The sequence below is a fragment of the Manis pentadactyla genome, chromosome 6 (assembly GCF_030020395.1).
Source record: "Manis pentadactyla isolate mManPen7 chromosome 6, mManPen7.hap1, whole genome shotgun sequence".
Classification (NCBI taxonomy): Eukaryota; Metazoa; Chordata; class Mammalia; order Pholidota; family Manidae; genus Manis; species Manis pentadactyla.
This window is the reverse complement of record NC_080024.1, coordinates 17,638,565-17,663,874: the sequence shown is the minus strand read 5'-3', so window position 1 is coordinate 17,663,874 and position 25,310 is coordinate 17,638,565. Positions and strand designations below refer to the sequence as shown.

General features: G+C 44.7%; 1 protein-coding gene across 5 annotated transcripts; it reads left to right on the top strand.

Annotated features, from left to right (window-relative positions):
• The first annotated feature begins 19 nt into the window (after positions 1 to 19).
• On the top strand, positions 20 to 24,811 carry STK36 (serine/threonine kinase 36). Of its 5 annotated transcripts, none has more exons than XM_057503548.1 (27): positions 20 to 124; positions 610 to 784; positions 1,483 to 1,623; positions 1,734 to 1,811; positions 2,935 to 3,065; positions 3,306 to 3,555; positions 4,943 to 5,036; positions 5,317 to 5,483; positions 5,647 to 5,834; positions 6,350 to 6,449; positions 7,895 to 8,038; positions 10,582 to 10,761; positions 11,699 to 11,796; positions 12,242 to 12,347; positions 13,562 to 13,712; positions 13,895 to 14,022; positions 14,521 to 14,625; positions 14,985 to 15,083; positions 15,170 to 15,258; positions 15,503 to 15,566; positions 15,757 to 15,867; positions 18,867 to 18,941; positions 19,376 to 19,550; positions 19,807 to 19,954; positions 20,183 to 20,330; positions 20,884 to 21,630; positions 22,695 to 24,811. In XM_057503548.1, exons 2-27 carry the CDS (start codon positions 701 to 703, stop codon positions 22,836 to 22,838), a joined length of 3,945 nt encoding a protein of 1,314 aa, XP_057359531.1. In that variant the 5' UTR covers positions 20 to 124; positions 610 to 700; the 3' UTR covers positions 22,839 to 24,811. The 5 variants fall into 5 exon arrangements, with proteins under 5 accessions (XP_057359531.1, XP_057359530.1, XP_057359532.1 ...); XM_057503547.1 differs by lacking the exon at positions 20 to 124 and adding an exon at positions 182 to 275; XM_057503549.1 differs by lacking the exons at positions 20 to 124; positions 14,521 to 14,625 and adding an exon at positions 182 to 275.
• Positions 24,812 to 25,310: the final 499 nt, after the last annotated feature.

Genomic DNA, 25,310 nt, shown 5'->3' with positions numbered 1-25,310 from the left:
ACTGCTGGTCAAGTGACGGCTCGGAAGTGCCCTAGGAAGTGCCTGTGAGCGGTCCTCCGTCTCTCCCACACTTCTGAATGCCTCTGTCCTCTGAACTTCTCATCAGCGCTAGCGAGGAAAACTGGTAACAGTGGTAGTCTAAAGAGACCGGCAAGGCAGTAGGATGCGGGGAAGAATTATAAGTCAGGCAAAGTACGCAGGCGGCCAGGAGGGGCGGGGCCGGAGGTCAGGACCGGCGTCTCTCGGCCGGAGGAGCTTGAGCTCCTAGGCTGGCGGTGAGAGAGGGGCTGGGGACTGCGGAGCCCGGGGGCAGGAGGTGTGGGCGGGGGTTCAGGGGAAGATGGAGGTGACGGGAACTTGGGGGAGGTTGGGAGGGTTGGGGTCGGTGGGTGAGGCTGTGGGGAGAGGCAACGGGTCGTGTTCGGGAGCGAGGTTGAATTGGGGGACAGGAGGAGACTGAAAGAGGAGTAACTACGAGAGGCGCTCAGTTTGCTTCCGTATCCCATCTTTACATCTACTCCACCCTAACATGTTTTTGTGGCCTAGATTATTATGAAAAAGGAAATAGCAAGGCAACTAACATTAACCTTTCTTCCATGCCCGAACCAGACCTCCCAGATGTGTAGAACTGTCGCTGGAGCTGTAGCCCTTCACCACCACCTCTACCTTCTTAGTTCTGAGGGTTCCTGAAACCTCTGTCATGGAAAAGTACCACGTGTTGGAGATGATTGGAGAAGGCTCCTTTGGGAGGGTATACAAGGGTCGAAGAAAATACAGTGCTCAGGTGGTGAACAAAGAGATTATCTCTTGGGTGGGATTCTGCACCCCCAACTCCGTTGGAAAACAGGGCCAGAATACCAACCTGTAATCCTAAAACAATGACTCCTTCATACATACTTCTTATAGAGTATGAGCTCTGTTCTTGGATTACTTGGGTTCAAACCTAGCTCTACTGTCTAACCTTAGAATTATGGACAAATTACTTAACCTCTCTCTATCTCAGTTTCCTCATCTGTATAATAAAGATATCTGATTGATAGGGTTTGAGGATTGAATGTGATACCACACTGAATCACATAGTGCCTGGCACCTAGTAAACAATAAATAAGTCATTATTATTGTTAAATTAATTTCTATCATACCATGCAGGAAGAGATAAACCACTTGAACTGTATTTTTCTGTCTTCATTTTTTTTTTCCTTCCCTTCTCCCCAATTCCCTTAAATCTTGAGTTCTTTACCCAGGTCAAAATATCTGTCCCAGAATCCACCAAAGATATCTATCTAGTAGAGGCTGTTTCCTCCTAGGATGAGGGGAGGGGAAGCCGGGGTAAGGTCAGTGTATACCATGGGGAAGTGGTGTGGGAAACTAGCAGGTATACTGAGAATTGCTCAAACAATCTAAAGCCTGAGCTGTGGAGCTCTGAGGGCTAATGTTTCAATAGTGTGGTTAGGCCTTGACTCTTCACCTTACCACTGACAGGTGGTGGCCCTGAAGTTCATTCCAAAACTGGGACGCTCAGAGAAGGAGCTGAGGAATCTGCAACGAGAGATTGAAATTATGAGGGGTCTGCGGCATCCCAACATTGTGCATATGCTTGACAGCTTTGAAACTGACAAAGAGGTGCACTTTGGTTTTGGGTCAACTCTCCCTGAGAAGGAGGGCCCCAGGAATTTCTGAACGTTAGAATGCATATATCTGGAGCTATTATTACCATTGCCTTCTCCCTGCAGGTGGTTGTGGTGACAGACTATGCTGAGGGAGAGCTCTTTCAGATTCTGGAAGATGATGGAAAGCTTCCTGAAGACCAGGTAGGTTTCCTGGCTCAAACTTCTCCCTGCCCCTGACCTCTCTTCAGGTTAAGGACTGGTAAGGAAAGCTAAAGGCACTGAGAGTTTCTGTTTTGAAGACTACTGAGAAAAATACAAGCAGCTGGGTATATATAGAGGCAATGTGGTGGGACTGTAAAGTATGTGAACACTGGAGCCAGAATCTCTCAGTATGTGCAAAGGTTGGCTCTGCCACTTTCTAGCTGGATCCTCATGGACAGGGATCCTCTCTGTGCTCAGTTTACTCATTTTAAGATAGAAATAATAGTTCTGTCTACCTCATAAGGCTATTGTGGAAAATAACAAGTTAATTCATATAAAGTGTTGAAAAGAGTGCTGACACATGGAATTCAATATAGCTATTAGTAATGTGGTTGTTGTCGCTATTAGGTACCTCTGGGGAAGAAGGACCAGTATGGTGGTACTGGAGAGGGCAGGAAGGGAGAAGGTTTTTGGTTAAGGCAGGGCTCATCTCCAAGGCATAGTGGTTAACAGTGGGATTTGCTTAAACACATTCTTTATCCACACCCATTGTAGGGATTTCTTTGAACTCTGTCTAGCAAGTAGGCCCCTCTCAGGACTTCCTATTGCAGCATTTCTATTTCCTTCTGAACATTTATCATTATTTGTAAGTCATCATCTTATTTATTTTGTCTGGCTTGTTTGTTCAATAACTTCTCTTGAGGGTTGTTTTTTTGTCTTCTTTAATAATGAGTAATATATTGAAGGCTTGCTAACTGTGAGGCACCATTCTGAGAATTCCATAACTTTACATGGATTAATCCCCACAATAATCCTATGAGGTGGTTGGCATCATCATTATTACCTTAATATGATGAATCTGAGAGGCACAAGATAATTTGCCCACAGTCATGCAGCTGGTAAGTGAGACTCAACACATCTTCCTTGAATGGGTAGACGAACACAAAGAACGAATGAATAGGAGAGCAAGAACTAAGTAAGGTGTCATGTAACACTCTGGGAGAAAGGGAAGAAGGACAAGATCATGTCAGCAGTGGTATTATGGAGGAGTCTTTGGGCTCATCAGCAGGCTCCTTCCTCTGACCTTCCCTTTCTTCCTCCCACCTAACTGTTGGACACCTAGGTTCAGGCCATTGCTGCTCAGTTGGTGTCTGCTCTGTACTATCTGCATTCCCACCGCATCCTCCACCGCGACATGAAGCCACAGAACATCCTCCTTGCCAAGGGTGGTGGCATCAAGCTCTGTGACTTTGGGTGAGGAACCTGACCTTTCATCTCTGCTTCCATTTCTGCAGAAAGAATTAGACCATAAGTCTTGACTTACTTGGTCTCATTTTAGAACATGAGCTGGAGACTGGGCTTTCTGCTTGGTCTTTTGGAAGGTGCTCTCTCTGCTCAGGTTTGGATCTCTCACACATGATGGGTAGTAGTAACCAGGTTTAGTTTTTATTGATATCTTCCCTCTTCCCATTTCCATTCCATCATCTCTTGCAGATTTGCCCGGGCCATGAGCACCAACACAATGGTGCTGACATCTATCAAAGGCACACCACTCTATATGTCTCCAGAGCTGGTGGAAGAGCGACCATATGACCACACTGCAGACCTCTGGTCTGTCGGCTGCATACTGTATGAACTGGCTGTAGGCACGCCTCCCTTCTACACCACCAGCATCTTTCAGCTGGTCAGCCTTATTCTCAAGGACCCTGTGCGCTGGCCTGCCACCATTAGTCCTTGCTTCAAGGTAATGAAGGAAAGGGAGATTACTTTTGCATCAGAAACCTGTCTCTGCCACTGTTCCCATTTCCAAAATCCTTTTCCAGATCTGTAGGAGGACTTTGCAGCAGTTACTGAATTAATGCAGGACCTGGGTCAAACTGCCTTGCTTCTCTACTATAGGGCCTTATTCTGGGAGGCTGTTCTAAGGTCTGCCCAATTTGGATATAGCAGCTTCCCCTTAAGCTATCATATATCACACTGGAAAGGTAATTTCAAGACATCAGCGACAGATACTGGTTCTTTGACATACTTTCTGTTCTACCTATATCCTATCAGGTGAATTGATTGCCTGATACCTTCATTTACCCACACAGCTTTCAGTTCTTTTCCTGAAAAAAGGAATCTTCACATGTCCAGATAGCCAGAGCTGGTGGGCTAGCTCAGTGATTAGGGACAGGATAGAGGCGGTGCCTGCTCCTTGCAGTTAAGTCTTAGCAGGGTGGAAAAGAGAGGAAGGAAAAAGAGTTCACCCTTTTCTTCCCTTAATCTAGGGCACGATTTGGGCCTTCAATGGAATTTAAATGCTACGTTCTCCCAGAGGGAACCCTCATTATAACTTTCCTTTGCTTTATCTAAGGTGGAAAGGGAAAAGTTTCTCCCTAATCTGTTTAGTTTGGGGAGGCCCAAATAATTATCAAAAAGAATCTAAACATAGGAAACTTAACTGGGTGATGTACATTCCCCCATAGGGTAGGATACTCCTTTTCCAATAGGGGAAATATACAGGTATCTTCAGTAAAAGCCATGTATGCCAGTCACCTTTTATGAATAGTGGTCATAATCTGCTAGTACCTTCTCTTCTTGTTCCAGGCCCAGTTGAGGATTTTCCCAAAGATACCTCATAACAGATGTTCCCTTTTCAGACAGTCTCCCTACCCCTCCACCATATGAAGATTGGCAGGAAGATCTCTGTTTTTGAGTGGTCCCAAACACATCTTTACACAGAGACTTCTGTGTGTGACTGTGCTTTTAACCACAAATGCATCTGTTCCCATCCAGCTGCAAACAAAGTGCAGTCAGGCAGAGGGCAGAGTGAACAGCTTGGGACTCTTTTGAATATTTGCTTTCTGAAGATGATTGTGAAGGTGACCTCTTTCTCCTAGTTTCTTCTCACTTCTTCACAGAGCTGGTAACACTGAGATTTCTGTTTTTACTTCTGGGGTTCCAAAATGTCCATGGACAGGAATTGGGGCTCCCTAGGAGGTGAGGAGTGAAAAGTGTCCCTGAAGCCAGGGACAGGCCTAAAGATAGGGTGAGAGAGGGTGTGCTGTAAGAATGGACTCAGGTTTGCCGGTTCGGCTGAGGAGTTAGGGAGAGCCAGTAGAAAGTAAGGTTATTTTTTCTGTCCACAGAACTTCTTGCAGGGGCTGCTCACCAAGGACCCCCGGCAGCGTCTGTCCTGGCCAGACCTCTTACATCACCCCTTCATTGCTGGTCATGTTACCAGTGAGTTGTGAGGGCTTTTGCACTTCCCTAGTGCTCTCCCCCATCTACTCCCTGCCCCACTATCCAGACCCAGCATACCTTCTTTACCCCCCAGTTTGAACTTTCTTTCTGGCCCTTTGCCTAACCTTTGCCATTTCCCCTGCAACCGCCTGCCCCACTTTGTCATTTTGTCAAAATGGTCTCCTGCAGAACCCTGGAGATACTGCAGTTGTCTCTGGCCAGGTGGAAGTGGTGATTCAGCTCCACTATGAGCATGTCTTCCCCCCTCCTGTCCCTGCAGTAATTTCTGAACCAGAAGGCCCAGATTTGGGCACCCCATTCACCAGTCGCCTACCTCCAGAACTTCAGGTCCTAAAAGACCAGCAGGTGCATCAGCTGGCCCCCAAGGGCAGTCGATCTCGCATCTTGCATGAAGCCTGTAAGCGCATGGCTGAGGAGGCCAAGAAGGTGTGTGGGGCCAAGGGGAATATGTGATAGACCAGGCTAGTGGCTGGGGGAATTGGAGGATGAGGGTGACTTCCTAGTGTTGGGAAAGAGCCACAAATAGGATTTGTACTGCCACTGGCAACCAGATAGTTTTGATGCAGTGTCTTCTGCTCACTTCCCACAGAAACACCAGAACACAGGACCTGCCCTTGAGCAAGAGGAGAGCACCAGCAAGGTGGCTTCTGGCATAGCCCCTCTGCCCAAAGTGAGGGCCAATCCTCAGGAACCAGGCCTCTCAGCTGGGATCTTGGTAGCAGAAATGAAGAGCAGCTGGGCTGAGTGGGGAGCTGGAGAGGCCCTCCCTGCACCTCGGTGAGGAGGATATAGCTGGGGATTTATAGGTTTAGGTATCTTGCAGATCTTTGGCTCTCGCCAAAGTGAATACAACACAGTCCTTCTCACTAGCCTCTGCCTGCATATGGACAGAGCCCTGGGAGTCTGAGTCCTAGGTTCTTGAATTCTAATTCCAGATACTTTCCTGATTCATCAGGAATTGTGGGAACTTTCTTTTTTCTATGCATGCCTCAGTCATAAATTAACTGAAAGGAAAGAATCGTCTCCACAAAAAAGGGAGGATTATTTGAGTTGAGACCAACAGGTGAAAATTCCCAAGGTAGTCTTGAGAATAGGCACCAAGTGAGAGAGTAGTAATGGATATGTGGGTAGCAGTCTACATATCCTGTCCTGGCCATATTCAAGGAGGTCTCCTCTATCCAATCCTGTATGTTCTTGTTCTTCATTCCTGTCCTGGGCCTTGAGGGAGGGGCAAGGTAATGAATCCCAAGCCTCACAGGTCTAGAACTCCTACTCCCCACTTCCTCTGGCAGGGAAAACCAGATCATCCGGGATTGTGAACAAGCCTTCCCAGAGCCGAGGCCGGAGGTGGTGGGCCAGCAGAGCACTGATGCAGTGGACCTAGAAAATGAGGTGAGCCATAGGGGCTTCTCCTGGCCTTGCCTGTGCCATGGGATCTTGGATCTGTGTAGATGTTTTCCTAGAACAGCGTCTCCCAACCATCTAAGTATGGGCTCTCCTTGTGTTAAAAATTGCCTTCTTATCAATTTATAGCTTTTAATTGAATAGTATCTGAACATGTAATTGTAAAAAACTGGAACATATAGGTAAAAATGAAAGTCCCCCTTAAGCTTACCTCAGTCCCAAAGGAGTCTACTGTTATATGAGTTTAGTCTGTCTCCTTCCAAACTTTCTGTACATTTACATGCATGTATATGCATATATAGAAATGCATAGTTTGGCTGTTTTTACATAACTGAGGTCATACCATATGTATTGTTTTGTACCATGCCTCTTACCATGTGACCTGTTGTAGAGATCTTTCTACATCTGAACATGTAGTTCTCTTCTGTTTTATCAGAGTTTTAACTTACTGTTTTGAAATAATTTCAAACTTAAAGAAAATAATAAGAATACCACCAAGAATTCCCAATACCCTTTCATCCAGATCCACCAACTACTAAAATTCTGCCACATTTGCTTTAGGATTCTATTAATTTACTTTAGGATTCCATTTATAGGATTATATAATTATATATATGTGCAATTCTCTGAATCATTTTGGGGTAAGATGCAGACATGCCCCTTTATCCCTAGGTATTTGCTTTAGTGCATATTTACTCAGAACAAGGTTGTTCACTGGCACGACTGTAGTACAATTACAGAAGTCAGAAATTTAACATTGACATAATTGATGTAGTTCTGTTATTTAAGCTACAATCCCTGTTTGCCAGTTGCTCTGGTAATGTTCTTTACGGCAAAAAAAGCCCTTTTTTTTCCTTGTCCACAATCTGATCCAGTGTTGTTGTACATTGCATTTAGTTGTTATACTTCCTTAGTTTCTTTTGGAGACTGGAACCATTCCTAATCTTTTTTTTTGTCTTTATGATTGGCAGTTTTGAAGTGCATGGGACAGTTATTTTGTAGAATGTTCCTCAGATTGATATTTCCTCATGATTAGATTCAAGTTGTGCATTTTGGTAGAAATGCTACATAAATGATGCATCTTCAGTACTAATGTCTTTTTAATAACTTAATGGTATTTCTTAATAAGGATATGCCATGATTTGTTATTCCATTACTGATTTGCTTTATGATTTTTTTATTATAAACTATGCTGTAATGGACATCCTCCTAAGTATCTCCTTATACACATATGCTAGTGTTCTCCAAGAGATTTTCCAAGACCCCTTGTGTACCACCAGCTGTACCTTTTTAAACTGGAGGCTGAAAAACATACACCTGTGCCAAAGGAGTTACTGGTTTCTTGCAATGATTCCATGATTCCTCGGGTTAGAAGCTACTACCCTTGAACCTTACCCATTCCTCCTGATCTCTTCCACTTCCTTCTGCCTCAGGAGCCAGACAGTGACAATGAATGGCAACACCTGCTAGAGATCACCGAACCTGTGCCCATCCAACTGAAGGCCCCTCTCACGCTGCTGTGCAACCCTGACTTCTGCCAACGCATCCAGAGTCAGCTGCATGAGGCTGGAGGGCAGGTAATGGGCAGAAGGATACTGTGGGTGGGATTTGAGATTATTTTCACAGGAGGCTTAAAAATAATGCTGACTGACATGAGGAGAAAGAGAAAGTGTGTCCCTTTCCAATTCCTTTCAGTCCATCTACTCAATTCAATGGGATTTGTTAACCTTTAGTAACACAGAAAGAACAGGCTTTGGGTTTTTCTTCCTGAAGGGAAAAGTACCCATATGATGGTAAATATTTTAGACATCGAGGGCTGTGATAAAAAATGGAGGATATTATAGAAGTACTTCCATAATGAGAGAAAACATATTTCCAACAAAATTTTTAGTGATGAAATTTAAAAAGTAGATGTAACAAATGTACAATAGTTTCTAATACACATATGCTAATGAGAGAATGAGATTGTTTTTTAGGGGATAACATTTTGCTTAGTTGGCATTCATAGTTAAGAGTTCTCTCCTATAAAGCCTTTCCATGCTTCTCGGAAATTTCCCTCCTGGGAACTCACTGAAATATGTTGCCTGCATCTCTTTCTCTCTCTTTTCTTTGAAGTTTTTAAGAGTAATTTGTAATAAATTAACCAAGGTGTGAAACCATCACTATAATCCAGTTTTAGAACATTTTTATCACCTGTAAGATTCCTCATACCTGTTTACAGTTACCATTCCCATCCCTGCTCGCCAGCAACCTCGATTTTCTCTCATAGATTTGCCTTTTCTGGACCTTTCATACAAATGGAATCATACAGTGTACAATGTTATGTCTGGCTCCTTCACTTTACATAATGTGTCTGAGGTTCATGCATGTTGTGGCATGTATCGATACTTCATTCACTTTTATTGGTGATTAGTATTCCATTGTATGGATGTATCACATTTTGTTTAACCATTCATCAGTTGATGGACATGTGGGTTATTTTTACTTTTGGGCTATTATGAATAATGCTGCACTGAACATTGATTTGGAAGTCTTTGTGTGGACATATGTTTTCTTTTCTCTTGGGTGGATACCTAGGAGTGGAATTGCTGGGTTGTATGATAAATTTATGTTTAACATTTTAAGAAACTGATGAGTAATTTTTCAGTGGCTGCACCATTTTACATTCCCACCAGAAATGGTCCCCATTTCTCCACATTCTTGCCAACATGTATTTCTGTCTCTTTTTGATTATAACTAATCTAGTAAGTGTGAAATAATTTCTCATTGTCATTTTAATTTGCATTTTGCTAGTGACTAATGTCCAGCCAAGCATCTTTTCTTGTGCTTATTAGTCATTTGTGTATCTTCTTTGGTGAAATGTCTATTCAGTTCTTTTGCTCATTTTTAAATTAGGTTGTCTCTCTTATTATTGAGTTGTAGAGTTCTTTGTGTATTCTGGATACAAGATCTTTATCAGATATATAATTTGTAAATATTTTTTCCCAGTGTATGATTTGTCTTTTTATTCTCACAAGAGTGTCTTTTGAAGCACAGAGGTTTCAAATTTTGATGAGGTCCAGTCACCAATTTTTCCCTTTGCAGATTATGCTTTTGGTTTTGTATCTAAGAAATCTTCTCCAAACTCTTGAAGATTTTTCTCTTGGTTTTTCTAAAAGTTTTCTAGTTTTAGCTCTGACATTTAGATCTTTGACCCATTTGAGTTAATTTTTGTGTATAACATGAGGTAAGGATCTAAGTTTGTCTTCTTGTATGTGCCTATACAGTTGTCTCAGCACCATTTGTTAAAAAGACTCTCCTTTCCCCACTGAATCGCTTTGGCACCTTGCACCTTTTTTTTTGCTTTACACATTGTCCACCTAGTGCTGGATAACTTTTCAGTAGGGAAGCAGGTTAAAAGCTCTGCCTTCGGTGTAAGACTTCCTGAGATGGAATTCCAGCTGAACTACTCTTCAGCTATGTAATTACTGACTACTTACTTAGCCTATATAGACACTTCAGTCTCATCTTCCACAAAATGAGTATTACTTCACAGGGTTATTATAAAGATTAAATGAGCATTTAAGTGAGAAGATTTAGAACAGTGAATGGCATATTGTAAACCACTTGATGTAATTGTTATGAATAACCTTTTAAAGAACAACCACTTAGAAATATAATATTGTCCTTAACTTGCAGATTGTATAGAAGAAAGTGGTAGGCTGTATTGGGCCTGAAGGTCATAGTTTGCCAACCCCTGATCTAGAGTAGAATAATATTGTTTTGTCTGTCTGGAGCTGAATAACGTTGTGTGTCCATTGTTTTTAATTTTCAGAAGTGTGTGTGTGTGTTTTGTTTATAAGGTGAAGGGCTGGAGAAGGTGGGGAGCAGACAGCAATGGCACTGGGTCTGACAGATCCTGAGGGGAGGTCACCTCCCCCTTGGTCACAGCTCTTATAAGTCAGTTGACCTGACCACCTATATTCCTCTTCTCTGGTAACTCTATTTCTGTTCTTCTGTTCACCTCTTCTGGGCTTTAGACTTGCAAAGAAAGGAAGGAGAACATTTGGTCCTCTTTGCCAAATCCGATTCTGCTTTTACCTGTGATAATGTTGCCATCTCTTTCCCTCTTGAAACCCAGATCCTGAAAGGTGTGCTGGAGGGTGCTTCCCGCATCCTTCCTGCCCTCCGGATCCTGAGAAGTCTTCTATCCAGCTGCAGTGACCCTGTTGCCTTGTATTCCTTCTGCCATGAAGCAGGGCTCCCTGGGCTGCTGCTCAGCCTACTCAGACACAGCCAGGAGAGCAACAGTATCCAGCAGGTAAGCACTATGCCAGCAGCCTCTAAAGACGTAAGGGGATTTCTTTTTAGAGTGCTCTTCTTCAGATTGCCATCTCTGTTTGGTTCAACTGCTTTGTATTTTCTTTCTTCCTCTCTACTTAGTAGACTATACATTACAAAGTCTACAATGCCTTCTGAGGCCAGGCAGTGAAGTTTTCTAAGTGTGACTATATAGGTAGTGGCATAAACTGGAGATCTCATGCCCAGTTCAAGTGGACACTGTCTCCTCAGCTCTCTTTCACTGTTGCCATGTAGGAATATGGGCTCAGTGTTGCCCATCTTGCAGTTTTCTAAGAGAAGCTGGAAATCTAGACTTTCTGTGCAATTTCTCAATAGTTAGAGCACTGTGTTTTGAAATGTTAAATCCTAGGTAGGGTTTGTTGACCTAATTTTATAGAACAGGGTACTGAAATTCAGAGGTTAGCTAGCTCACATGGAGGCACTGACTTTTAATTGGTCATAGATACTCTAAGTGGAAAAGCTAGGATTCAGGCTCAGTATGTTTGGGTCCAAACCACTACTTCCCCATGCCATGTCCTGCCACAGCTGAGCTGAGAGGACAGAATACAGAAGTGTTTACCCAGGCCTCAGTGCAGGCAGCTGGAAATTGCACTCTGCTGATGAGAATTAATCTTAAGTGTTTTCAAGGAATTTAGAAAAGAATTTGAGCTATTTTGAGAAACAGAACCTCCTAAATTTCAAAATGCTGTTCAGGCCAAATAAGACACATTTCAGGCTATTTAAAGCCCATTGGCTGCCACTTTGTACTTCTAGCTCTCCTCTCTCTGTCCAAATGTTCTTTTTCCCCTGCCCTTTTCTGTTTGGTAAGCTGATATCTGATGCCTTTTCTTACTGCTTTTTCTATTCTTTGTCCCATCCCCTGCATTGCCCTTACTCACTGTCCTCTTTCTTAGCAGCAATGTTGGTATGGAACTTTCTTACGGGACCTGATGGCTGTGATTCAGGCCTACTTTGCTTGCACCTTCAATCTGGAGAGGAGCCAGACAGGTGACAGGTGGGATGAGGGACGGTTTTGTTCCGTTGGCCAGTTTGGCTTCTATTTCTACCTTCATTCCTCCTCAGCCCATTAAGAGGAGGTTAAGTAAGGAGAAGTGGAGATTTGTGACAGGTTTAGGGATCAGCTGACTGACTCCTTAGAGTCCAGCTAGTTCTCTTAAGGACTGTGAGACATCTCAAAGTTTTCCCCAAGACTTCCAGATTTCAGGGTCAGCAATCACCGTACACTAAATGAAAGGGTCAAGATGTGAATAACCTAGAAAAAATGGCAAGGAAGGGGCTTGGAGGGTGTGTATAGAAGACAGCGTGTTTAGTGGGGAAGATGGAATGGAATGTTCTGGTGTTCCTTTGCAGATTTTCCTCCCTACCCAGAACTGACCCATTCACCACATCTGGTCTTGTAGTAGAGAGATGACAAGAGATCATGGCTCATGTTTTCCCAGCCTACAGGTGTTTCAGGAGGCTGCCAACCTCTTTCTGGACCTGTTGGGGAAACTGTTGGCCCAACCAGATGACTCTGAGCAGGCTTTGCGGAGGGACAGCCTTATGGTAATCAGGCTCCGCACTTCCAGAGTTCTGTCTCTGCTGTCTTTCCCTGTGTTCCTCCTTTCCCCTTTCTTATAACTATAGGATTAGAGCAAAGTAGTACAACAAACATTTGTTGAATGCTGACTATGTGACGTATCCCACATGAGTAAGAGAAAGTCCCAGTCCTGAAGGGCCTAGAGAATAGTCTAATAGGAGAAACAAAAAGTGCTCAAGGGCAACTGGGTGAAAAGTATATTAGAACTTGTATAAAATATAGGAGCACCACTGAAGCAGATATGATTAATGCTACTTGGAGGATCATAAAGGAAATCATCTCTGCTAGCATTTGAAGAATGCATAGACGTTTGCCAGGTCAATAAGATAGGAAATTAGGGAAGACATTCCAGGCAGAAAAAACAATGTATGTAAAGGCCCAGAGGCATTAAGCAATGTGGCCTATTTCAGGGAACCACCAGTAGAAGTATTTCTTTTTGAAGAGACTTGCAGATCAGCTAGTATTTCCCAACCTTGTTTGTCCTACAAACTAGTAAATTATGTGGGTTTTCTCCTCTGGACTCTGGAGGAGTGAGGGACAAGAGAATGGAAGATTGAATAAGAACACAGTTGAATTATGACTGATCTCAGAGGAGACAATTAGAGAGGAACTTGTGCAAGGAAGTAAACAATTGCCTGGTCACTGTTCAAACTGACAGTTGGGAACACAGGTCTGGGCTACATTCTTGCCTCCAGCTAGTAGTCCATTCAAACTTTTCTGGTCTGAGAGCCTATTTTAACATCCCTTATACCTTTAAGTCAGAAAGCTTTTAATGTCTAACTTATATTTTGGCCAGCACTTCTCATATGTCACTGTGCAGCGAGTAGCATGGGGAGCTTGGAGTAAATACCCCATCTCCTGAAATTCCAAATCAGTGGATTGGATTGGGAGGGACCCAGGAATCCCCAGGAATTTTTATATTCATGGTCAGCAGATAACACTTTGAAAAACATCATTTGGAGAGTAGCTGATCAGAGAATAGAAGGATTGACACCTAAAATTCCCATCCTTGAATGAACCAATATAATGTATTTCCTGTTCAAGGAACATTTAGAATTTACATGTCTGGCCCCCCTGGGTTTTTCTCTTTTCTCAGGTTCTCTGGGGATTGTTGCTGCTTACCCAAAGTGCAGTCAGTGTTCCAGTGCCCTACTGTTAACCTTGCCCTTGTCTCCCTTAGTGCTTTACTGTTCTGTGTGAAACCATGGATGGGAACAGCTGGTCCATCTCCAAAGCCTTTTACTCCAGTCTGCTAACAACACAGCAGGCTGTGTTGGACGGGCTCCTTCACGGCTTGACAATTCCGCAGCTCCCTTTCCACACACCCCCAGGTAAGCAAAGGGGAGGGGAGATTCTCTTGACTTGTTGAGTAGGTCCAGCACTGGCCATTCTACTGCCATCGCCTAGAGTACTGCCTGGCATTTAGTGAGTGCTCATAAAGAACAGAAAAAAATGAATGGGGATCTGAGGGAACAACTGGATCCCACCCTGCATTCTTTGCCTTTCTCCATAGGAGCCCCGCAAGTGAGCCAGCCACCTAGGGAGCAGGGTGAGGATCTGCTGGGAGCTGTTTCCTCTGCGCTGGCAGCCATATGCACTGTTCCTGTGGGACTGCCTGCCTGCTGGGAAGCCAAGGAGCAGGTCTGAGCTGCAGTTTCTTGGTTCCCTCAGCCCTACTGCTAGAGCTTCTCAGAAATGCAGAAAAATAAGCTTTTCTGCCTCCCCTTTCTCAGTACTTGGAGAAACAGATGCTTCCACCCTGGGTCTGGGCTGCTTGTAGAACATGTAGCCAAACTCCCAGAGCCTTTGGCCAGCTGGTTACAGAGCTAAGTGACAAACTGCCTATGTGGTAGGATAGCTGATCTGCAGCCACCAGTGATGCTTCCTCAAGGGCTCAGAATTTAGATTTCCTGCTCCCTTTTGGCCAGCAACACTTCGCTACACTGGGTTAAACTAGGCCATGATTCTTGGTTCTGCATTGGCAGTGAAGACTGGGAATGCAGTGGGGTCTGAGGTTCCTGGTGAACCCGGGGAAGAGTGGCTAGCGAGGGGTTGAGAGTCCTGATTAACTGGAGATATGAGAGGAATAGGATTGGAATAATTGGGAAGGGGATTGAGCCTTCAGGTGTGTCCCTCTAGATCTCTCGGCATTTGGCAAATCTGCTCTCTGAAGATAGCAGCCCTCTGAGGCCATCCCTCATCTCTGGCTTACAGCATCCCAACCTGTGCCTACACCTTCTTAAGGTACTGCCTGCCTGTAACTCTTGGCACTTCAGCTTTCTTTTTAACCCCCAGGACAGAGAGAGAGAGAGAGAGAGAGAGAGACACTGAGAGAGTTGAGAGACCCTTTTGGATGACCTCTGTTTGCTTTTAAATCTCTCCAGTTGAGACAGCCTCACTGTTAGCCACTCCTCCCTGGAACTGTCAAGGGTCTCTATCTCATTATCTTTACAGCATTAAGTGCAAGTGGCCTGAACTCTCAACACCCCCAAGTGTGGGTACCAGATCTGTTGAGAGGCTAGCCTGCTTTTCAGCTGAGGCTTCCAGTCTGGGAGCCCCAGGGCTGCTCTGCCTCCCTCACAGACTCCTTCCCCCTCCCTTAGGTTCTCTACTCCTGCTGCCGAGTCAGTGAGTGCCTGTGCCATCTGCTAGGGCAGGAGTCCCTGGCCTTCGAGTCGCTGTTGATGTTGGTCCAGGGCAAGGTAGGCCAGCAACACAGGCAAGTATCTCATGGTGGCCCCACCATCTCAGTCAGAGGTTGCTTTGATATCTCGGACTTCCTTTGTAGGTGGAGGTAGTGGATAGGGAAGAGTCTACTGAAGTGGCACTCTACCTCCTTTTCCTTCTTGTCCTCCAGCTCCAAGATCTGCCTTCTGGGTGAGTCATGTAAGAACTCTGCCGCCCATATAGCTCACCCTGACATAAAACCTGGCAAGTGGCACCCTACAGCCTGTTCTTAGGAGGGATTGGGATAGAGAGGTTGAAGTTTGCTTTACAAAGAACCTAGATTCTCACCAACTTCGTGGCCTGGAGGTAGACTTGCAGCCTGTGTAGAGAGGGAAAGCCACTCACCATCTTCCTTTCACACTTCTGCATCCCTTGGTGGATCTCGTCTTTTCAGAATGGAGAAGCGAGGCAGTGAGATTGCCACTCTCTTCACCCATTCACACATCGTTTCTCTTGTGGTGAGTTTTCATCTTTCAACTTACTCCCCATTTCAACCTGTCAGTCAACTTTTGTGGGAGCAGGGGAGTCACTCTCCTATTTGCAACTTTTATGAGGCATCCTCCTGGACTAGGACGGAGACTAAATCCTCTCCGCCTGCCCTGAATGTCATTCAGATTCAGACATTCTTTCTCCTCTAACTCTCCACAGAGTGCAGCAGCCTATCTGTTGGGACAGCTTGGTCAGCAAGGGGTGACCTTTGACCTCCAGCCTGTGGAGTGGATCACGGCTGCCACACACGTACTGTCTGCCCCTGCGGAGGTGAGGTCCCACAGGGAAGGCACAAAGTCAAACACAGGGACAGCATTCAAGGGGAAAATCCCCTTGAAATGCCAGCAAGCCCAGAGTAAACTTAAGGAGCGGTTCATAAATCAAGGAGTCTATCCTGCCCTCAGATAATGTACCCCTCCTAGCACTGACTGGTCAAGGCTTTAGATTTATTAACAGTTGGTACTACTTTTTTTTTTAATTAAAGTATCATTGACATACAATCCTATAAAGGTTTCACATGAACAACATTGTGGTTTCAACATTCACCCATATTATAAAGTCCCCCATTGCAGTCACTGTTATTAGCATAGTAAGGTACTACAGAGTCATCATTTGTTTTTTTCTGTGCTGTACTGCCTTCCCTGTGACCTACCTGTATTATGATTGTGAATTATAGTGCCCCTTTATCCCCTTCTTCCTCCCCCACTGCTCCCCTTTGGTAACCACTAGTTCCTTCTTGGAGTCTGTGAGTCTGCTGCTGTTTTGTTCTTTCAGTTTTACTTTGTTTTTATACTCTACAAATGATTGAAGTCATTTGGTATTTGTCTTTCTCCTCCTGGCTTATTTCACTGAGCATAATACCCTCCAGCTCCATCCATGTTATTGCAAATGGTAGGATTTCTTTCCTTTTTATGGCTGAGTAATATTCAGTTGTATATACGTATCACATGTTCTTTATCCACTCATCTACTGATGGACACTTAGGTTGCTTCCATTTCTTGGCTATTGTAAATAGTGCTGCAATAAACATAGGGGTGCATATGTCTTTTCAAATCATGGATCTTGTTTCTTTGGGTAAATTTCTAGGAGTGGAATTCCTGGGTCAAATGGTATTTCTATTTTTAGTATTTTGAGGAATCTCCTTATTGCTTTGCACAATGGATGAACTAATTTACATTCCCACCAACAGTGTAGGAGGCTTCCTGTTTCTCCTCACCAGCATTTGTTGTTTCTTGTCTTTTCGATGTTGGCCATCCTAACTGGTGTGAAGTGATATCTCATTGTGGTTTTAATTTGCATTTCCCTGATGATTAGTGATGTGGAGCATCTTTTCCTGTGCCTGTTGGCCATCTGAATTTCTTCTTTGGAGAAGTGTCTGTTCAGATCCTTCGCCCATTTTTTTTAACAGGTTATTTGCTTTTTGGGTGTTGAGGCATATGAGTTCTTTGTATATTTTGGATGTTGACCCCTTATTGGGTAAGTCATTTACAAATATATTCTCCCATACTGTAGGGTGTTTTTTTGTTCTGCCAATGGTGTCCTTTGTTGTACAGAAGCTTTTTAGTTTGATGTAGTCCCACTTGTTCATTTTTGCTTTTGTTTCCCTTGCCCAAGGATATGTGTTCAGGAAAAAGTTGCTCATGTTTATATTCAAGAGATTTTTGCCTGTTTTCTTCTATGAGTTTTGTGGTTTCATGACTTACATTCAGGTATTTGATCCATTTTGAGTTTGCTTTTGTGTATGGAGTTAGACAATAATCCAGTTTTATGCTCTTATATGTAGCTGTCCAGTTTTGCCAACACCAGTTGTTGAAGAGGCTGTTATTTCCCCATTGTATATTGATGGCACACTTAGGACTTCTAAAGGAGGAAGGAGACCTAAGTTATCTGAGGAGTGAGATTTAGTCTTCTCTTCCTGAAGCTTCTGCTCATCTCGGTAGCATCCTGATGCTTAATCTCTTCCCCTCCTACTGCAGTTACACTCACTTTTCCCTCTGCTTCTCCTTAACTTAGATGGAAAAGGTGGCTCACATCCTGTGAACTCTTCATGAATTCAGCCCATTATGAAGCTTTTCTGCTTTCTTCTTTTCCAGGCCTTTTCCTCCTCTCCTTTTTAGACACTTCGGAATATATTTCCCTCGTTTTGTAAAAAGAAGGATAGACCTCATATTGAAATTATTGTCCCGCCTTACTATGTATCATTCTTTATAATTTCACGTGCTATCCTTACAACACACTTGAAAGACACATGAAATATAGTAATACTCATCTGCTTTTTCTAGATAAAGTTGAACTTCACAGAGGTGGTGTATTAGTGATGGCACTAACATTCATTGACTAGCCTAAGTCAGAAACCTGGGAGTTGTCACAGACCTCTCCCTCTTCTCCATATTTCCTCACCCAAATGGTTTCCCCAGGTCTTACGTATTTTGCCTTCCTATTGTCAGATCTTCTCCTGCCATGGCCCTGTTACTGACCTACCTTAGTTTTTATGCACATCATCTCTACCTTGGAATATGGCCCTGCCTGGATCTCTCGCCTAGGTTCTCTCCAGTCTTTTCTCTTCACTGCTACCAGAGTAAGCTTTCTCAAAAACCTAGTTATTTGTTCAATAATTTTTTAGCATAGAAATATGCATTGAGTACAGAACACTATTCTAGGCTCTGAGGATACAGCAGTGAAGAAAAGAGACAAAAAGTCTTATGTGGAGCTTGCATAAGTCCTCAGTGGCTTCCCATTGCTTCCAGGATAACATCCAAACTCTTAGTCTGCTCTTCAAAGCTCAGCTCTTACCTCTGGGCTCTATAGTCCTGCTGTACTGAAAGAATTACCACTTCCAAAATTCACATGGCCTTTTATAACCTGCCTTAATGCTATGACTTCCTCTTGGAATGTTCTCCCTTCCTACCTCCTCCTCCTCCTGTCTGCCTTTTAAACATTTCATCCATCAGTATTCTACCTCCAGGAGATAGAGGTAGGCACTCTTAACTGTGTCAGCCAACCTGACAGACAACTTCGGCCTCTTGAGCAGCAAGTGTCTTCCTAACCTGTGGTTGTATGTCTGCCTACCCTACCAGGCTGTGTGTCTTTAGGATAGAGTTAGTCATTGAATGACTAGGTAAGAATCAACACTCCCAAGTCCAGAAGAACCTCCCCACTATACCTGAGGCTGAGGAAGAGCGCTTTCTGCCTGACTGGGATTTGGGTGCCCAGGCTTGTGAGGCCACCTCATCCCTCTCAGGGATCTGAATTCTTCTTATCTCTGCCAGGTCTGGCTGCCTCCACCTGGTGGCTGTGGATTCTATGATGGCCTCCTCATCCTTCTACTGCAGCTCATCACACAGGTATAGGAGCATCCTAGGTTCCCTGGGAAGTAAGGAAAGAGAAACTAGGCGTCTTGGGGATCCACTGGACATTAGAATGAAGAAGCAACCCACATTCAGCTCTAATGTTAAGCTACAGTGCCGGTGGTAGCCTTAGAGTGCGGCCACTTGCCCTCAGTATGGACCTATTCAGCTATATCTCTTGGGATTCTTTTGGGAGAAAAGCTGTAATTCCCTGGTTTCCACCAGACATGCACATGAGTTGAGGGGCCAAGGGGTGAAGATGCGATAAAAACAAGGAACTGAGATAACAGGGAAATCCATGTAGGAGAACAGAGAAATTATTTCTGGGACTCCTTTTCCTTATAGGTCAGGGACAGAAGTAAAAAAAGGCATTGGCATTTTGGCTCCTGACTCCGCCCTCCCCACCCACTCTCCTTCAATTTTGTCTATAGCAGGAGAAAGGCAGCCTGATAAGGGACATGGCCAGCTCAGAAATGTGGACTGTGCTGTGGCACCGCTTCTCCATGGTTCTGAGGTTCCCTGAGGAGGTATCTCTGCAGGAAGAGGAGCTGTCACTACCCAGTCCCCAAAGCCTAGAGCCAGACTGGACGTTGATCTCACCCCAAGGTATCTTTCCATCAGTGTGGCTTCCTTTGTATTGGGAGGGGCTGGTGCCTCTCAAGAGTAGACGGCCTAGAACTGGGTTAGCTAGCTTGTGGAGATTTTCTGCTGCTGCCTGGGGAGAAGAGAAGATGGCAGTTAGGCTAGAGCTGCTCAAGGATGCGGAAGGGACTGAGTAGGTGGGAGCCCTGGGAGCCATGAGGAAGCAGGGGCTTCTGGGCCTCTTGCCTGCTCCACTAGTCTCCATTTTCGGTGTTTCCAGGCATGGCAGCCCTGCTGAGCCTGGCCATGGCTGCCTTCACCCAGGAGCCCCAGTTATGCCTGAGTCACCTTTCTCGGCATGGAAGTATCCTCATGTCCACCCTGAAGCATCTGCTTTCCCCCAGCTTCCTCCATCAGCTGGGCCAGGCGTGAGTTTGCGCTAGAGGTGGAAAGTCCAGGAGATTCAGAGTGTCTGTGGTGGGGTTGGGGAAGGAAGGCAGGAGAGAAATAGTTGACAGCTTGAGCTATGAGGCAAGCAGTGGGATTGATGAGATTGGAGAAAGGAAGCTGGATTTAGGATTGAGAAGAGAGCAGGGAAGAATGATAAAGGGTGAGTGAGCAAGACCAAGTAAATCCTTCCACACTCCCCTCCTTAGGCCTCACGGTTCTGAGTTTCTCCCCATCATGGTGCTGTCTGTCTGCCAGCTCCTCTGCTTCCCCTTCGCCCTGGATGTAGATGCTGACCTCCATGGAGGTGTCTTGGCTGACCTTGTGGACTCAGAAGTTGCTGCCCACCTGCTGCAGGTACTTGGGAAGCTACCAGGCATGAAGGTGGGAGAGGAAGATGGCCAGCCTTGTGTACTCTAATTTACTTCCTGACAGCTCTCCTAGGCCCTGGTAAGAGCAGATCACCTGGTTTGATCTAAGAGAAAGCATTCAGGCCTGGACAGAGGCATATGGTTGGAGCTGGGGGCTGATGCTCCTCTGTCCATCAGTCCTTTATTGGGACTCTGTTGGAGCTCAGTAGGGAGAACATCCTAGTGTAGTCACTGGAGTCTCAGCTCCTCAGGCAGGAATTACTTCTGTGACAATTTTTGGCATTAATCAGTACATCTTTGAAGATGGAGTGACTGAGTCCTTACTAAGCAAGGAATGAGCTTAGAACAGACCTGTTCTCTTTGGCTCCACATTGTGATTCACGTGGAGTGCTGTGGGTCAGGTCTTCCAGCTCTGGTGTTTCTTCCATACCTTGGCTTTTCTCTTCCCCAGAGTTGGGCTCCTTCTCGCTGCCTTGCTCCGATGTACTCTCCCTCTCCCTGAACTGCTTTTGCCTCAACCCCTCCCCCTCTCCTCCCAGGTTTGCTGCCACCATCTTCCATTGCCACAAGTCGAGCTGCCCATCAGTCTCCTCACACACCTGGCTCTCACAAACTCCACCTCTCTCAACCAGTTTGTGAACACAGTGGCTGCCTCCCCTAGAACCATCATCTCATTCCTCTCAGTTGCTCTCCTGGGTGACCAGCCACTGCTGACCTCTGACCTTCTCTCCCTGCTGGCCCACACAGCCCGTGTACTGTCTCCCAGCAACGTGTCCTTTATCCAAGAACTCCTGGCTGGCTCCGATGAATCCTACCGGCCCCTGCGCAGCCTCCTGGGCCACCCAGATAATTCTGTGTGGGCCCATACTTATGGGCTCCTGGGACACTTGCTCCAACACAGTGTGACCCTTCGTGGGGCGCTGCAGAGCCAGGCTGGGTTGCTCAATCTTCTGCTGCTGGGGCTTGGAGATAAGGACCCTGCTGTGCGGCGCAATGCCAGCTTCGCTGTGGGTAATGCAGCTTACCAGGCTGGTCCCCTGGGACCTGCTCTGGCAGCTGCGGTACCCAGTTTGACCCAGCTGCTCGGGGACCCTCAGGCTGGCATCCGGCGCAATGCTGCATCAGCTCTGGGCAACTTGGGGCCTGAGGGGTTGGGGAAGGAGCTGTTAAAGTGCCAAGTACCCCAGCGGCTCCTGGAGATGGCATGTGGAGACCCCCAGGCAGATGTGAAAGAAGCCGCTCTCATTGCCCTCCGGAGCATCCAACAGGAGCCCTGCATCCATCAGGTACAGCCCAGGGGATTATGTGAAATATTGGGTTATATTTCACAACATTGGGATAGTCTGAGGGAATTGGGACATCCAGAAACCCAAGCTATATACCTCTCTGGGAGCCAGAAATCCAGGGTCAGTGTCTTGGAGATGAACTACCATTTCCCACTCTGGAGAAGGGAAGGGACCTGGAAGAGAGCTCACTTAGGCTGCGAGATGCCTGGTGTCTCAAGGATCACTGTTTCTCTCTTCTAGAGTCTGTGAGAGGCACGTGAGGGAAAACTAGGATTTGTTGAGGTTTAGAATGGTTTCATTCTGGAGGCCATGAAGATGCTATCTTTTTTAGCGTTTAGTGTGTGAAAAGCACCATGTTAATTTAAGCATTTTACCTTTATTATTTGGTTTAAGCTATCATGTTCCTCATTTTGCAGGTGAGGAAACTGAGGCACAAAGAACTTAATAACTTGTTCAAGTTAGAAAGCTAGTATGTAGGCTTGACTTTTGAACCCAGGAGTCTGAATCCAGAGCCCATACTGAACCACTGCTTTATTCTGCCTTCCTAGTCAGTTTTCAGTATATAAACAGCCAAATGGAAATCACACATCCACCTGTGATAAGGCTAAACTTCCAAATTATCATAACTCACTGTGCTAACCTTGAGTGGTTGATGCTAAACAGAAATTTTGATAGGATGATGAGGATACAGATTATAGGATTCTCTGGCAATCCATGTGGAGAATAATGAAAGGGATTCTTGGTGGTAATGAGGTTATGACCTGCTGGTCTGGATCCATTGCTGGGAACCACACCTTTTAGCTCACTACCACTGCTGCATTCCTTGCCTCTTCTTTGAAACAAGTGCTTGGTGTTTTGGTGCCTTGGATTCATTGTAACCACAGAATGGAAGTAAACCTCTAGTCCTGATGATTCCTGTTCCCAAGGTTTCTCTGTTCTCACACAATCTTAGTTTGAGTCCCGCAGAGCCTGTTTTCTCTTTGTCCCTTTTCTGGAGTGGGAATTGCTGGGCCAAATAAGAGTCCTCTGCATGTTATGTTCTGTCTCTGCTCTCTATCCCACAGGTGCTGGTGTCCCTGGGTGCCAGTGAGAGATTGGCCTTGCTTACTCTGGGGAATCAGTTACTACCACACAGCAGTTCCAGGCCTGCCTCTGCCAAACACTGCAGGAAACTCATTGACCTCCTGAAGCCAACCCACAGCACATGATCCCAGATTCCTGGGATCCAGCCTTGAACCTTCATTGCCCTACTATTGCCAACCCTTCCTTTTTTCTACTGTACAAGCTACCAACTCAACTAAGAGCTAAAGAGACTAGAAAAGAAAGATAAGCTGCCAACTCAACATATTTTCAAATGAGGAACTAGAAGAAATTTATATATGAAGGTCCTTCCTACCCCCAGATTCAGGATGATTTTAGCCACAATCTTCATTATTGTTGGTGCCACAGAAGACTGCTTCCTTCTTTACATCTTGGGGTCTTTCTCCAAAAATGTGCCTTTAACTCCAGGAACAAACATGCTTCCTGGACTTTAAGGAGACACCATTTACCAGAGACCATTCCTTTCTGGGGCTCCTGCAATCTTCCTAGCAGTTTCTTGCTTCAGATGCCCTGGCCCCAGGCCAGTAATGGAGACAGAGCCTGTCTCAGCTCTAAGCTATGGGCACAAATGTTATCAGTCCTCACTGTGGAGGGGTCCCCAGCCGATAGCCCACATTCCCATCCATGAGTGTAGGTGGAGAGTGTATCTTTTTTCTCTCTCTCCCTCTCTCCCCCTCTCCCTCCTTGCTTCCCTCTTTTACTTTTTTTTTTTGTAGCTCTGTTTGTAAACTCTTGTAATAAAAGGTGTGCCTCACTTGGTGTTGCCAGGGTAAGGGGTTGGGAAGCTTAGCTCCTCTTTTAGCTGCTCTGTGGTGCTGGAAGTACCCATGTCCTCTTCACACAAGATCCTGGTTTGGGAGTTTTTATCTTTTCCTGACTTCAAGCTTCCTCCATCCCAGATGAGCTACATATGGTTGCTTACTTCCAAGCCAAGGCCAGTAGAGCTGAAATTGGAAAGGATAGGATTAAACAGAGAGGTAAATTGGATTGCTTTGTGATCTCCAGTTTAGTGGACTAATTTTAATATTTGGTGGCCTTTTAGTGTACCCTAGCTGCTTTAGAAGGGAAGCTGTTTATAGTGTTTGTGCAGTTTACCGGAAAGGGATGTTTGGCAGACCCACTTATTAGAATTGTAATCCAGATGGAAACTTACTGAAAGCTTAAACCTTGCCTCATTGGATGGCTTGCAATAAGCTTCCCAGGGCTCTGATTTTTCCATCCATAAAATAGGGAGACTTTTTTTAATACAATTTTTTAATTAAGGTACTATTGATATACACTCTTATGAAGGTTTCACATGAAAAACAATGTGGTTACTATATTTACCCATGTTATCGAGTCCCCGCCCATACCCCATTGCAGTCACTGTCCATCAGTGTAGTAAGATGCTACAGAGTCACTACTTTATCTTCTCTGTGCTACACTGTCTTCCCCATGATCCCCCCCAACACCATGTGTAGTAATCATAATACCCTTCAATCCCCTCTCCCTCCCTCCCTCCCTGCCCTTCCCCACCCCTCCCCTTTGGTAACTGCTAGTCCTTTCTTGGAGTTTGTGAGTCTGCTGCTGTTTTGTTCCTTCAGTTTTGCTTCATTGTTATACTCCATAAATGAGGGAAATCATTTGGTGCTTGTCTTTCTCTGCCTGGCTTATTTCACTGAGCATAATACCGTCTAGTTTAGGGAGACTACTTTTTATCCCTCTTTAAATTCCAGTTGTATCAGAGATGAAAGATGAGTAAGGTACCCTTATTTTTTTTTTTTTTTTAATAATTATTTTTTATTGAAGGGTAGTTGACACACAGTATTACATTACATGAGTTTCAAGTGTACAACACAGTGGTAGAACATTTATATACATAATTCTAGGTTCCAGCTATCACCCTACCAGGCTGTTACAATATCTTGACTATATTCCTTCTGCTATACATTACATCCCGGTTACTAATTTATTTTACCATTGGAAGTCTGTCCTTCTTTTTTTTTTTTTTTTTTTTTTTGTGAGGGCATCTCTCATATTTATTGATCAAATGGTTGTTAACGACAATAAAATTCTGTATAGGGGAGTCAATGCTCAATGCACAATCATTATTCCACCCCAAGCCTAATTTTTGTCAGTCTCCAATCTTCTGAGGCATAACAAACAAGTTTTTACATGTAGAACAAATTCTTACATAATGAATAAGTTACATAGTGAACAGTACAAGGGCAGTCATCACAGAAACTTTCGGTTTTGCTCATGCATTATGAACTCTAAACAGTTCAAATATGAATACTCATTTGGTTTTTATACTTGATTTATATGTGGATACCACATTTCTCTCTTTATTATTATTATTTTTAATAAAATGCTGAAGTGGTAGGTAGATTCAAGATAAAGGTAGAAAACATAGTTTAGTGTTGTAAGAGAGCACATGTAGATGATCAGGTGTGTGCCTGTAGACTATGTGTTAATCCAAGCTAGACCAGGGCAATAAAACATCCACGTATGTAGAAGATTTCTCTCAGAACGGGGGGGTGAGGTTCTAAGCCTCACCTCTGTTGATCCCCAATTTCTCACCTGATGGCCCCCCTGCGACT

What these genes read in the sequence shown, in the direction of transcription:
- STK36 (XM_057503548.1), top strand. Translation starts at nt 701, where the DNA reads ATGGAAAAGTACCACGTGTTGGAGATGATTGGAGAAGGCTCCTTTGGG. An exon ending in CATTGCTGGTCATGTTACCA is followed by an intron (nt 5,037 to 5,316) that starts GTGAGTTGTGAG and finishes CTGTCCCTGCAG; the next exon opens with TAATTTCTGAACCAGAAGGC. An exon ending in TGCATGAGGCTGGAGGGCAG is followed by an intron (nt 8,039 to 10,581) that starts GTAATGGGCAGA and finishes CTTGAAACCCAG; the next exon opens with ATCCTGAAAGGTGTGCTGGA.